The 14,669-nt window shown below is 31.9% G+C and overlaps 3 protein-coding genes across 4 annotated transcripts; 1 reads left to right on the forward strand and 2 right to left on the reverse strand.

Annotated features, from left to right (window-relative positions):
* The first annotated feature begins 2,664 nt into the window (after positions 1 to 2,664).
* LOC108452574 (uncharacterized) lies at positions 2,665 to 5,619 on the forward strand. 2 transcript variants are annotated; one of them, XR_008283073.1, is made up of 4 exons: positions 2,665 to 2,885; positions 3,190 to 4,566; positions 4,769 to 4,889; positions 5,005 to 5,019. XR_008283073.1 is itself a non-coding variant. In XM_017750369.2 (4 exons), exons 1-4 carry the CDS (start codon positions 4,439 to 4,441, stop codon positions 5,338 to 5,340), a joined length of 345 nt encoding a protein of 114 aa, XP_017605858.2. In that variant the 5' UTR covers positions 3,939 to 4,438; the 3' UTR covers positions 5,341 to 5,619. The 2 variants fall into 2 exon arrangements, 1 of the variants encoding a protein (XP_017605858.2); XM_017750369.2 differs by lacking the exon at positions 2,665 to 2,885 and adding an exon at positions 5,275 to 5,619 and having other exon boundaries at positions 3,939 to 4,566; positions 5,005 to 5,034.
* A 105-nt stretch (positions 5,620 to 5,724) lies between these two features.
* On the reverse strand, positions 5,725 to 6,547 carry LOC108452541 (protein BIC2-like). The gene has a single exon (XM_017750340.2). The coding sequence runs from the start codon at positions 6,414 to 6,416 to the stop codon at positions 5,988 to 5,990; it is 429 nt and encodes a 142-aa protein (XP_017605829.1). The 5' UTR covers positions 6,417 to 6,547; the 3' UTR covers positions 5,725 to 5,987.
* A 623-nt stretch (positions 6,548 to 7,170) lies between these two features.
* LOC108450546 (transmembrane 9 superfamily member 5-like) lies at positions 7,171 to 11,996 on the reverse strand. Its single transcript, XM_017748222.2, has 7 exons — positions 11,751 to 11,996; positions 11,009 to 11,049; positions 10,028 to 10,616; positions 9,798 to 9,929; positions 9,123 to 9,279; positions 8,553 to 9,037; positions 7,171 to 7,725 (listed from the first exon to the last, which is right to left on the reverse strand). Exons 1-7 carry the CDS (start codon positions 11,906 to 11,908, stop codon positions 7,509 to 7,511), a joined length of 1,779 nt encoding a protein of 592 aa, XP_017603711.1. The 5' UTR covers positions 11,909 to 11,996; the 3' UTR covers positions 7,171 to 7,508.
* Positions 11,997 to 14,669: the final 2,673 nt, after the last annotated feature.

Here is a 14,669-nt window from a genome sequence, read left to right on the forward strand (position 1 = left end):
TTTTCGGCCCTTGATCTTCTGCAAGAATATCATCATGTGAGCTCGATTGATTCCTCTTCTCTTTTCTTAAAAATCTTTTGATTCATTCAATGTTGGTTTCCCAGAATCACAAAAATGTTGATTGTCTCTGTAAATAGTTTGAGAAAAAAAATATTGTCGAAACCATCTTTTTTTTTCAAAAATTTTTATGTTTAATGAAAAAAATAGGGAATCGACTTTTTGAAAATAAAACATAAAGTCGCCACCGATCTTTTTATTTTGGTATGATCGGATCACCTGAATTTGGTTATTTTAATAAAACATTTTGGTTTACTAAAACAACGATTTTAGTCTACGAACTTTTGAGAAAACAGGTTCGGGAGTCAGTTATGTATGAGGAAGGATTATCACCCTCATTACGCTCAAAATTGGTACCAAATCGATTAGATGTTGTCCTTATGTCTAAAATTTTAAAAATGTTTTTTGAAATGAGGTTCTTTTTAATAGCGTTTGAATAACCCGAGTTGGTTGTCTAAGTCTTCTTGTTTCGACTTCCGAAAGTTTATAATTCAAAAAATTACAAAAGGATACTCAACTATTTAGTCCAACGAAAAACCGAAACCTAGTACAGTAAGGCACGATTTCTCGAATTTCCAAACATTGAACATTGCCTCGTCTTAGAAAACGCGAGTGAAATTCCAAAGGGATATTCGATTATTTTGAACAAACAGGAGATTGCGACCCAGCACGATAGGCACTATTCCCCGAATTGCCAAACATCGAACATTTCCTTCATTTTAAAGAGTTTTTAGAAAACATGAATGAAATTCTAAAGGGACATTCGATTATGTTGAGCAAACGAGAAATTGCAACCCAGCACGTTAGGGCACGATTCCGCGAATTGCCAAATATCGAACATCGCCTTCGTTTTAAAGAATTTTTAGAAAACATGAATGAAATTCTAAAGAGACCTTCGATTATCTTGAGCAAACGAGAAATTGCAACCCACCACGTTAGGGCACGATTCCGCGAATTGCCGAACACATCGCCTTCGTTTTAAAGAATTTTTAAATGAATAATCATAAAACTAGCTTAAAACGCATTAATGCGACTTGAAATGAAACAAAATTAATCTTAAAGATTTGGACCTTATAAAACCAAATTTCGTAAACCAAGTGGAAAACCATGATATGGGATAATACACACGCACAATACAATGCCAATTAACAAACTAATAATCAAGCAAGGCTAATATAAGACGAATGTAATCGAACTTCTAAACATAGATGGAGCAATTGACATAACAATAAAATGAATAAATAATATGCAACGACAACATACATGGCATAATAAAAAAAATGATTACTATTAGATGCACAAAACAAAATTGAAATCGAAGAAGCAATATGGTATAAAACTATTCTAAAATAATGACTAATGAATAGACACATAATATATGGGTTGACAAATTTGCATGAAAAACTAGAGATATATTATTATTTGAAATAAATATTATAGAGTAAAGCATTTGAATTGAATAATATGCTAAGTATTTTAAGCACAAATTGTTTTGAAAATTGACAACGTACATGATAACTTAAATAATTTATGTATAATATAAAGGGATAATAAAATACATGATGGGATATAATACTCAAAATAGATTTACAAAATATATACATAAATAACTTTGAAAATAATCATTTGTAAAAAAAACATAGAAATACATACGATATTAAGTTAATTTTACAACAAATTATATAATAGTTTTAAGAACCTACCTATGTATATATATATATAGAAAACTATATGTATAAAATACATAAATTTAATAACATATATATATATATATATATAGATCAAACATAGGTATCAATAAAATATATAATAATAATAATTTAAAAGATATATTACGTAAGATTATATAATAAAAGATGAGAATAAATTTAAAAGAAATTATATGTGTAAAATAATATAGGATTAATAATATGCATAAAATAAAATGAATCTTATTATAAAGTATATATATATATATATATATATATATATATATATATATATATATATGAAAGAACATTTTAAACAAACAAATTTAAAAGAAAATAAATAAATAGATATATATAGTTACATATAGATATATATACATGTATATAAATGAAAGTATGAATAACAAAATAAGACCGTGCAAAACTTAATAAAATACTCCAAGATAATATATTAAATGGTGAATAATAAGTAAATTTTTAAAAATAAAAGGGTTTCAAAGAATAAAAATGCTGAAAATAATGAAAAAAATAAAAAGAAAACTCAATTGAAACAAAAATAAAACTAAAAGGACAATTAATTAATAAAATGAGTTACTGAAATTAGAAGAAGGACTAAAGCTTAACGCGCTCGAATATATAGAGACTAAAACTGGTAATATACCAGATCCCAAAGTGCTGCGTTTAGGTGCGGATCCGATTGCGAATAAGCGCAAACTACAAGTCCAAATTAAAAAAGGTGAAACAGGACTAATTGGACGCGATCGACCGCGCATGCGAAAGGGGAGGGTCTGGCGCGCAAATATCCCCTCACTGCGAAAATGCGCGGATCCCAGGGGCAAAGAACCGGGTCGGGTCGAATAGGCTTATGCGACGTCGTTTTAAGACCACGGTAGTAAGCCTCAAACGACGTCGTTCCCACACATATAAAACCCCCTTTTTATGCCAGATTTTCATTCCTCCAAACCCTAGCCCCTCTTATCTCCCTCTCGTTTGACCCTAGCACTCCCCCTTAAGCGTCGATCTGCGTCTATCAGCAGAGACAAACAGATTCGGGCTTCAAAGGACGACTATTTCGGCCGTGGGATCCCTTCTATACTCCGATTTCAACGAAGCTGATGGAACCCGTGGCACTTTCGCAAGGTAAGGCTTCATCTTCCTTCTTTCTTTTATTTTTATTTTTTAAAAAAACAATATTGAAACGAAATCGATGGAATATCTGTAAAAACTCAAAGAATGAAAGCGATAAAAGAAATCACCTTTCTTTGCTTTTTCTTTGTATTCAATATGCGAATGATGTCTGTTTTGTGTGCGTAACCGATTACAAAGATTAAAATCTGACTTTATACCCGAAAAGAAAGAGGACAAAAAATAAATAAGAATAATCAAAATACTATATTTGTTCTTTGTTTGTATTTGCTGTTGTCTTTGCCTCATTCGTTTGTAGGTACGGAGTACGGGGCACGAGCGTGGCTGCTGGAGGGTACGGAGGCTGGGGCTGCTGTCTGGTTGTGGCGCGTCTGCTGCTAGGGCTAGGGTTTGGCAAAATTTGTTTAGTATTTGGGCCGTTTGGGATCATTTTGGGTATTGGGTTAGTCTATGGATCATGGGATTGGTTTTGTAAATGGGCTATGGGCCATTGTAGTAATTTTTGGGACTGATGGATTGTAAAAGGACATTTAATTTTTATTTTTTTATTGTGTTTTAGTTCTTCATTGGGCCCGGACAAATTGGTCTGTTTACAAATCTGATTGAGATTTGATAATTGTTAGTATCATATTATGATTATTCATTTTTTCAATTTAAACTAATATTCTCTTTTATGTAGATTTGGCTCGTTGTATAAAATTGCATTGTTTTATTAGATGATTGTTTGGTACATATTAAAATATGAGTACAGAAATATAATTCTTCAAATATATTGAAAGATTTGGGAAAAAATTAAATATACTCATATTCAAGATGTATTCAAATCCAACATTCATTCGAATCTTTGTAACATAAACCTGTTGTGCTTTAGACTACAAACAACAATCCTTACAGTGTTTTGTTGTTAGCCTTTTTAACTCAAATGATATTACTGACATGATACTAACTCAAATTGCTATTTTCATTTTTCCTGGTAAAAATCTTAACTTTTGGCTAACTTCTTCGATTAATCATGACACTCAAGGTCTTGCAAAGATAAAAAATTTATGTACTTTTAATTTCTCAGCAATTATGACTTGATCACAATATATATATATATATATATGCACGCGCATAGTTTATGAATTAGTTGGCAATTAAACTATCTGAATTTTTATTTTTTATTTTTGTATAACTTTGGTGATTAAGGGAGAATAATGGGTGATAACTCATTGGATTGGGCTAGTTTACTTGGTGGAATACCAGACTCTGATGAATTGATTTTATTGTTAATGAATGATGTCAAAGTTGAGAAACCAGAAGATGAACAGCCGCAAGAAAGCAGCAAATTCCTAATGCAACCTACAACAGTGTACCACAGCAGCAGGAAATAGGGATTCATAATGTCGTGAAAGAAACTGGATCTTCTTCTTGTCGTCTAAATGATCAGAATAAGATTATCAGAAATGGAGGGTGTTTGATTAATCCATTAGGGTTCCCATATAGGTCTCGAATGCAGGTTTTGGCTGCTGACGCACCTTCAGGAAGTGGAGAGTTGCTCATAATGAATGATTTACCTGTTTACAAGAGAGGGAGGAACAAAATACAAGAAGCCATTGAAGAGGCTGAGCAAAAGAAGAGGAAGAATAAGATCAAAAATAGAATTTCAGCTGCAAAATCTCGAGCCAGGTCTCAGGTGCGTATGTGTGCGCAGTAGTAGTAGAATCTAGAATACAGCCCCAAACTTAGCCAAGTTGTTCCATACAGTCATATCTAGAAGGCAGCATGTATATATATGCAAGCATACTAGTCGAAAATTACAATTCTTCCTTTCTTTTTCCTGTTTTATTAGTAGAGCTGAAACGGGAACTTAGTTCTTACGATTTTAATTTCCACAGATGTAACTGTTTTCCTATACTAAGGCTGCGATCTTGTTTTGAGGAGCATACAAGATTTCTGGAAGAAAAAGTGGAGCAATTGAGAAATGAGAATGCACATTTAAAGAAATTACTTTCCCTGGTGAGAGACCCCATGTTTCTTCTTGGCAAGAAACTGAGAAAATATACAATATTTTCCCTATTTGCTATGTATTACTTACTGATTTTTGGCCTTTCTCATCTTGCATGTGGATCAGGAAGCTTCAGCAGCTGAGAGACTCCCAGGGGTACTGATTTTATATGTCCAGTGAACTTAATATCCATATATCAAACTTTTCAAAGGAAAGAAATGCATCCCTCCAATTATCAATATTGTCTAAATCTTGTAAACAATCACCTTTTCTTGCATCAGCATGTATTATACCAGTGTTATCTCACATCGATTAAATTTTAAATTGTTTAAAGTTTTAAATTCAGACCAGATGCTAAAAGGGTAATTGTATTAATTTCTTCTATTGTATGTACAGGAAAGAGAAGTGATGCAAGGGAAAAAGGCAAAACAGTGTTTAGAATCGGAAGAACTGCACACATAGGAGTAGCTATATATGGAGACTAATGAGGAGGTTTAAGCTCATCAAAATCAATGTTGGTGGTGAGACCGAGTAACAACACGGGATGACGTAGTTTTATTTTTAAAGACATTATAGGATCTCCGTTACACATCAAATATGTATAAAGAAAAGCTTTTTTTGTGCCTTCAGTCGACCTGGCTTACAAAATAAAGATAACTAGATTTGCAGTGAGCTAAAGATAGATCACGCTACTGTAAGTTTTTGATAATTTATATATTACTATTGCCTGTAAAAAAACATGGTTTCAATTATATCCTAATAGCTAGAATCATGATTCACTTGGTTCTTGAGAAAAGTATACAACGTTAGGAGCTGCAATAGTTTTAATCTCTTTTGAGTTCATCATTCAGAAAAGAAAGATATATATATATATTTATAAGCATATTTTACAATCAAGAGAGATAAATATGGCTGACTCAGTAATCAGATCTCAGCAGTAATGGATTGATAGAGTGCAAATGCTAAAAACAGCATAAACATTTTTTATCAATCAAACTTCATATTAGCACCTAAAAACAGTGGCCAGTTAAAGAGATTTACAGACTTTATGATCCGAAACAGATAGCTCTCGCCCCAATAATAATATCAGAAAATCAACATCAAATAATTCAACACATACTTTGAATCCTCATCAACCGTTGAGAACTACTCCTTCCCTCAGTCATAAGCGCTTTACGAGCTGAAGCAAGTCCAGTGGGAGCTAACAATGAATCAAACGATGAATAATCCATCCAGTCTTTAAGCAACTCTTCTTTACCCCATTTATCTGGTACCAAAACTCGTCCTGCAACCTCTTCTCGGTGTCTTTTAAGCCTTTCACGTCCCGAATCCTTGTCATTTCCATCACTGCAATGCCCTCTAGGAACCAAAGCTGACCCTTGTAGAACACCCCCATTACTGCAACTATAAGACTTGTCATGCAACAACATGACATCTTCTTCTTCATGTCCTAAACCAGGCATATTGTTGGAAACCCGGCGGACGCTAACGGGCTTCGACGGATTATGATTCCGGGAACTGGGACTAATGCTAGACATGTTAGCTTGATGATGGTGGTGGTGATGTAAGTGCACAAAAGGGAGAGAGTGTAGAAGGGTTATATATATAAGATGGGTCTTGGTGCAAGCAAATGGGTGTGGGGGAATTGAAGTGCACGTCACCAAATGATGGCTTTCTATGGCTTTCAATGCACAAACGTTTCATCAAAGCTAAGAGTCTTACAATTGTGTGGCTTTGAGTTGAGGAGTTGATTAGGAAAGATATTGGCTTTGATTTATTCCTACTTATTTTATTTATGCCTTAAAAGAAAAGGTGAAAGGTCGACAATCAATGTATGGGGGCCTCCAATGGGGTTTGGTGTATTGGATTTTAGAGTGCTTTTTGAGGTTCAAAACTCAGCTCACCATCACATATGCTTGATTTTCTCCTTTGCTAAAGATGTGGTCAGACTCAAAACTAGGTTCAGATATTTTCTTTTACATTTTCACCTTTGAAATTTCTTCAACTTTTTATTGTATATATTTTGTTGAATATATATTTTTTTTTTGTATGGAGGAATTTTGAGAAAAAAAAAAACCACCTCTGTAAATATTTTTTTATATTTAGGAATTTATTTTACCAGATTCCGTTTTGGACGGTTGATATCCTCAATAACCTTAAAACATTAAAACAGAATAAACAATGTCAAACAAATAGACATAATAAATTTCTAAGTTTTATCAAGTTTGCAAGAAGAAAGGCTTATGCATCATATATAAAGCATGGTTGCTTTATATCATAAGAAATCATCCATTAAAGGGAAAATATGTTTTAATTCTTTCTTCAGCAAAAAAAATGATAAACCTGTGGATAATGTACACATAATTGTTATACAGATAAATGAAGAACTGCAAACAATTCTTAACCAAGAGAGGGGAACAATAGGGAAATTTGCATCAAAAGTTAGCCATGATTTTCTCTCATACCAAAGATGAAATATTTGTTCATATCAAAATCTTCACAATCTTTCCATGTCTTCTTCTTTCTCGATTTTTATAATATGGTTAGCAAGAAAAGGGGTTCCAGTGATGGCACCATGACAGAAAGACAAGAAAGTTATGCCATTCCCATGAACATGTGCAGAGGCAGAGTCATTCGCTCTTAACAGCTCGGTAAATGTAGCGAACGAACATAAGGGAAGAACTGAAGCCTACTGTGCCAAGCATCAAGAAGAATGCATAGCACATGCAGGCATTGTAGCCGAAAACAAATGAGAACTGCAATAAGCCACTCATGCTTGACCTTGTGTAGAAGTAGATACAATAAGCAAACATAAAAATAGCGGTTGAGCCCCCACAAAACACAGATCTGCATCAAGCCAAAACACCAAGTGTTTGAAATGTTATGGCAATGCAAGGGGAATTATAGGGGGAAAAAAACGAATGAAGCACTTATTTCCAAAAATGAAGCCGAGCTACATTAGCCAGTTCCAGGAAGCAGAAAGTGGAAGGAAAAAATAGGAAAAATTCCAACAAACAACAGCACCATATGTTGTTAAAAAGACCCCCACTTTTTTGCTCCTAGACTTTGAATAGATACAACAAAACCAACAAGTTTCCCTTTTTTTTTTTTTTTTTTGTATAGGGGCTTTTCTTGAAGAAAAATTGAAAATTTATTTGAAAGTATCTGTAATACAAGATTTCTACTAACTAAAAAAAGCCCAGCAGATTGAGATTTTGAAGCCAGTTTTAAACATTGACTAGCCCTAAACTATGTTACTTGAATTTGGATGTGAATGTTGGGCATAGGTCTGTGCTCAAAATGGGTATGTACACTTTTTTCCAAGATTCCAAGAATGGAGGACTGTCCTCAGAGGATCATATCCCAAGACCCGTGTCCAACTGTGTGTCAAACATGTTTACTTCAAAAAAGAAATGAATTCTAAGTAACATAGGTCCTAAACACATAAAATCCTACCTGTGCATAAGAGCTGCAAACTTTCCAAAAAGGTAGGCAGCAATCAAAAATTGCATTGCAAAATCATGAGATCTGTGAGATCTCATATCATCACGAGTCCTATTAATATGAGGTAAGAAACCTAGACACTAATCTCCATAATCAACCCCATAGTTGCATTCACTGTGCATATTCATGTGTGTGAATGTCCATGCATATAAAATTGCAACATAACATACCTCCACCACCATTGATGATCTTCCACGGATAGCTGAATATATGTCAAACCAACACTTAATATTGCAGTGATCAGGATGAGGATGATGAACATAATAAACAAAATGCTGGGAAGAGTGAATATCCTGTATCCCCACAAGCTAGCATATAAATGTTGTAACTCAAGGACGATAGCACTAAATGGTAAGAAACCCCCAAGAAACATCTGGCAAGGAGTATCTCGATACCAAGGCAATGGAGGAATCTCTCTCGGGTATCTTTTAGTAGCACAAGGTGACTGAAACTCGGACCTAAAGAGGTATCCTATCACCCCACCCAACACAAGTAATGGAATGGTGAGAAAAGCATATAGGAGAATGATAACCATGATGGTGCCAAAAGGGAGTGCCGCAGTGGCCCCATAAGATACAGCAACCACATTAAGAATGGAACCAATCACAAACAAGGGACCTGCATACATGATTCCAGCCAGCAGGACACTCCTTTCCTGAAAATCCGACAGTTCTTATTTAACAAACAAGCCAAAAAGGCTCCTTTAGTGTGTGCAACATTAGATAATATTAAAAACATACCCATCCAGTTTCAGCAAACTGACAGTGGAAGGAAGCTGTAGTGTATCCAGCAACTACAGATGTCAGAGAATATAAAATGACAAGCGCAGTGCATAGTGTTCCACGATTGTAGGGATAGAGAATTCCAAGACACACCAACACAAATAAGGAGCAAACTCTGAAAGGAAACCCAACAGTGTTAAAAGGAAAACTTAAATTTTGATACTGAGAATCAATAAACTTAGCATAACACCACGAAAATCAAGAAAGGAAGAACTTTTGAATCTGATTTTATTTTAAAACTACATTCTATAACGGCAATTCTTTTAAAGTATCATAAATATGCAATAATGATTCCATAGAGAAAGCATCCAAGTTACACTTTATGAGGACAGATGCCACTGATATGAAAGTGTAAATAAGTTGTAGAAACAGAAGGCAACGTGAAGGATGCAAAAGGAAGAGGAAAAGGAAGAATATGAAGGTGAATAAGGTTTAGTTTAATTAAATATGTCATTAATCAGCAAGAGGCAGTTGATTCTAGTGCATGTATCATACCAATCGTATGTCGTTAGCCAACCACATGAAGTGGAGAAGACTTTGTTTTTTCTTGTTGTACTTATCCGAAATCAGCAAGTAATTAATAAATATGAAGAAGACGCCAAGCAGATAGGAGAAAAATAGTGAGTGGCTTACAAGGTTAGCAGCTGAGTACCCACGCCCATGACAGCACAAAACAAGGACTTATTTCGAGGATATCTAAATACATCACCATGAATATATTTCCAACCAACCTCCTTGTCATCTTCTTCATCTCCAGTTGAAAACCTGCTATTCGTGCATTGAACCTTAGCCTCAAAGTACAAAAAAGCAACTTTGTAGGTCTAAAATAAGTCAGCATTGTAAACAATAACAAAAGGCATTACGTTCTCAAGTCATTCCTCAGACGCCGCATGAAAAGTAAAGTAAGTAATCCTATCAATAGCATAATAGTGATAACTGAGTTGATGAATGAAAACCAATGAATTTTCAGGTGGATTGGGAGGGATGAAGCCCTTGAATATCTATCCATTCTGGTATCAAAAGCAGCTGATGTGGTATTCCAGACGACTGAATAAGTGAACTGAACATCAACCCCTACATCTTCTGTTATATCAACAACCTGATTTGGGTCACCAATTGCATGTACTTCTATAATTTGGTTTCCATTATAAAGCACATCAAACTGTACATGTTTGAAAAGAAAATACTTGAGTGACTTCTTCTCAAGTGTCCAACTGTCTTCTTCAATTTTCCCAACAAAACCCCAAAATGGTAGATCATCATAGTACATCTGAAAGTAAAAATCATTAATGACAGCATCTCTAAATTTTGCAACATCATCTCCTTCAAGCTTCTTGTGACACAATGTCTCTGCAACTTTGTTCTCTCGGAAGTTCAACTTATATAGAGCAGTAGTCAGACGATCACCACTCAGAACTTCCCCAAGGGACTCCTCCTTTTTTACTACAGGGTCTGCAAACCACAAAGTGTGAACTTACAAGTAAACTCCAAACTACACAAGGTCAAAATTTGGAATAGATGAAACCTCAATGCTACCGTTTAACTTTTGGCAATAAAAAGACAACAAAACAAAAGAGATAGGGGCATAGGCAGAGAAAAAGAACATTCAAGTGATAATATTGTGAGTTCCACAATGTAACTATAAATCCTAGGGCCCAGAATTTAGAAAAACTTGGTTCAGAAACTTCATCCACTGTAAATGTAGGATAATTTGATTTTTAACCAAAAATGTTAATAAATACCAAGTTCACATTACTCCAAGTTTATACCATGGAATCAGTTATGAAATTCTTTAGGGTGCATAATATCAAATTTAAGAAGCAATTCTGATGATTATTGCTAACCTGGACCACAGAACGGCAATTCGTAGTATTGGTAAGTCTCACTGCAGTACAAAAACAGTTTGAGGATAAAAAGTAAGACCACAAGGAATTGGTAGCCAGAAAGGGAAATGGAAATTAGCAGTTGAGGTAAATTTTCTGCTAAGGACAAAATGTTAACTTAGGACCATAAACATTCATCTCATTCCCAAGGCAGAGTGTCCTAAGGAGTCGCTCTAGTCTAAGTTCTAGACTTCTAGTTCTACCCCCGGAGCAGTTATAAGATAACCAATCTAACATCAAAGTCTAACTGCATAATAAAAGTTCAACATTCTCAAAATTATTAATAATTTTTTATTTCTATTGTCAGTCTTATGTTCTTCAAATTTTAGTTATTTTGACCATTAATCACTAAAAGGCCTTAAAGGGATTTGAATTGATATCTCAATAACCAAAACACCAAAAAGGCTCGAGCGTTCCAGTATTGACCGGAAACTAACATAAACAACAAGGTCATTGCCTAATTATAATTCAGATCCTACCCTTCAACATGCTTTTACAAAGTAACTACTACACTTTCATAACCCAAAAATCTTTTACAGACAGTTGACTAAACAAAATGAAAATCAGACGCTAACCCATCAAAGTATATTGATCTCCACATCAGTTTAAGCAATACCCATTTCTTAGAAACACGTAAAATACTAAATTCCCAAGAAAGAAAATTGAAACTTCAAGTAAAGATGGAGTTTTCAAAATTCAGTACCTGGGATTGTTGAGGGGACCAACTTTGTTGACAAATAAAGGGACGTGATCTCCTACATTGTAGCGGTGATTGTGTGGTGATGATGCAATGGATCGTAAATTTGTTAACAACAGCGATATAATGATTAGACTGAGTTTCAGAGCTTCCATTTTACTCATTTCTTCCCAAAGCTGGAGACTTGAGTGTCAGAGCCGGGATGGAACGGAAGCTGTTAAACGAAAGAGATTCATCCTTTATTGCTACTTTAAACGCATCGTTTACTTATAGTGCGTGGTCATCAAAACGCTGCGTCTTACTCTTTTTCTTTTTTGCTAAGTATAAATGATTGCTTTTATATTTCATGAAATTATAAATGAATATGTATTTTTATTTAATATGAATGAATATTTGAAAATGGCCATTACAGGTGAAACGTTTTTTTAATTAAAAACTATATTTGGATAGGATAAACTAATTCGTGTATATTTGTATGTAAATAATGTGCAAAAGTATATATTATTATTAAAGTTGTTATAAATAAAGTTTCCAATTGATAATAAGTTTTGATTTATGAGACAAATATTTCGTAAGTGTTTTTTTGGTATTTTCAAGTTTATTTTATTCTTTTATTTGAAGTTTGTGGTTGTTATTATCAATATGTTAGTTTATTAGGTTTAAATTTACATCTCCTCTTAAAAATATAATATATTTTACCATCACACATTGATAATTATTTCAATAATTTATTTAAAAATAAAATCAACATAATATATTTTAATTAATTATTTAATTATATATTTTATTTAACATTTTCCTCTTAAGTTAAAAACCCTAGATATCCTTAATTGAAATTTAAAAAGTAAATCCATTTGCAAAATTTCGCATCTGAACTTAGTCTTAATGTATGATTTATTTTAATTTTTTTATATATTAATTTTAAAGTTTATTTTAAATTAATATCTCTTCATTTTACGATTTTATTTAATTAAATTAAGTTTTAAAGTTAAAATATCAAATTTACTCAATATTGAATTTTTAAATTATAGTTTTAAAAACATATATTAATAATATTTATTAATTTATATTTATATGTTTTCAAATATAATAAGAATTAATTACATTTATTGATCAAAGTATAGTAAAAATAATTATAAAATTATAAAAATGAATATTAAAAAATAACATTAAAAACAAATTAATTTAGCAATATATACGTAATAAAAACCTGTAAAATTATTAATAATTTCATTTAAATTATAATAAATTAATATTAAAACTATAATGAATTTTTTGTATTGTTTTAATATTAAATTTTTTAGGATAAATTTTAAATTAGTTAATATTTTAAATTTGTAATTATATTACTTTTTCATTTCATCAATGATTTTAAACAGAAAGTAATGTCATAAAGAATATTATAAAATTAATATAAACAATTGGCTCATGCATTACACGAAAATACAAACTAATTTAAGATATAATATCTAAACATTTTAATCTAGTACAATTAAATTTGCATATTATAAATTTTATCCACTAAATAATGTATCATCTTTAACCTTTAGAGTATAATACATATTTAATTTATCTTACTCCTTATTCTATACTCTTTTTTTTTCAATTTAACTTGCTTATCATTATAATATTTAAACTTTTTTAGAGGTTGAAATTAAACCTATTCATGAGTTAGGTGCTTCATCAGTCTAATTTATACTGGGCTTGAACAGGATTTTTTTGTCTTTGGATTAAACTGAGTTAACTTGAATTTAAATTAAATGATTTTAAAAACATTTAACTAAAAATTAATTGTAAAATATAAAAATATTAATATAAAAGAATTGTTTTATTATTTTTAAGAGTAATATAATATTTTTTAGGTGAATCCTAACAAATTTTTTGAAATCAAACTTTAGCAACTAATGAATATTTCTAGTTGAGATCCTCCAATGTCCGAAAGCTATAAACTTTAGCTAATGTAGACCTCTTAAAAGGTGGAAGAAGAATCTTTTTAATACACAATGAAGTTAAAACTCTTAACTAGTTTTAGCTTTCGAAAGTGTAGTAGAAACAATAAAAAACACCTAAATTTTTAGGTCAAAATTAGTGTAAAAATATATTTTTCACCACACAAAAGTTGAGAAATGTACTTTGAATTCAATTAAATTCTACTACTAATTTATATACCATATTTAAATTGTGGATTTAGTCCTTCTTTAATTTAGTCAATTTTAAGCTTTATATTTTTTGAGTTTTAAATTTTCAATGTTACTTATAACCATTAAGTTCATTTTAAAAATCTAATGTGATAAATATATTAATTATCATATTTGTGATATCATGTTAGCTTTCTATTTTCACATTACACACACACAAAAAAAATAGATAATAGATTTAGAGTTTATAGTTAGCATCAATATTGAAATTTTAAAATTCAAAAGTGTAGAGAATAAGAATAATCCAATTGAATAACATAAACTAAGCTTATAACTTTATGTATAATACCATTTGGGTAAAGATTGAAATTTCAAAATTAAAAAAAAAAATTGATTAAATTAAAGTAAATAAATTAAATTCACAAAAGAATTAATAGCATAATTTGACGTTTGAATTATGAAAAAAAGCCTTCAGCTATATAGGCTGGTTGAATGAACAAACTCCAGCTGGAGCAGCTGAAAGTACAAACACAATTTATGTTATTCCATGATTTTAAACCGTAATATGTCTTAGAAAATTCATGAAATATTTATATAACATGTTATTATGGAATTCATAGTGTTGGTGTGAGAAACAAAAAAATGGTCTGTTAATGCTTTTGGTTTGGTTGGATTTGATTGTCTGTAATGTTCTCATTTGTGAACATTCTTGTTTTTTGTTTAGCACTGCCTACGCATAAATTTGAGAACCCAAGCAAAATTATGTCATTCCATCATTAACCCATAA

The sequence above is a fragment of the Gossypium arboreum genome, chromosome 5 (assembly GCF_025698485.1).
Source record: "Gossypium arboreum isolate Shixiya-1 chromosome 5, ASM2569848v2, whole genome shotgun sequence".
NCBI lineage: Eukaryota > Viridiplantae > Streptophyta > Magnoliopsida > Malvales > Malvaceae > Gossypium > Gossypium arboreum.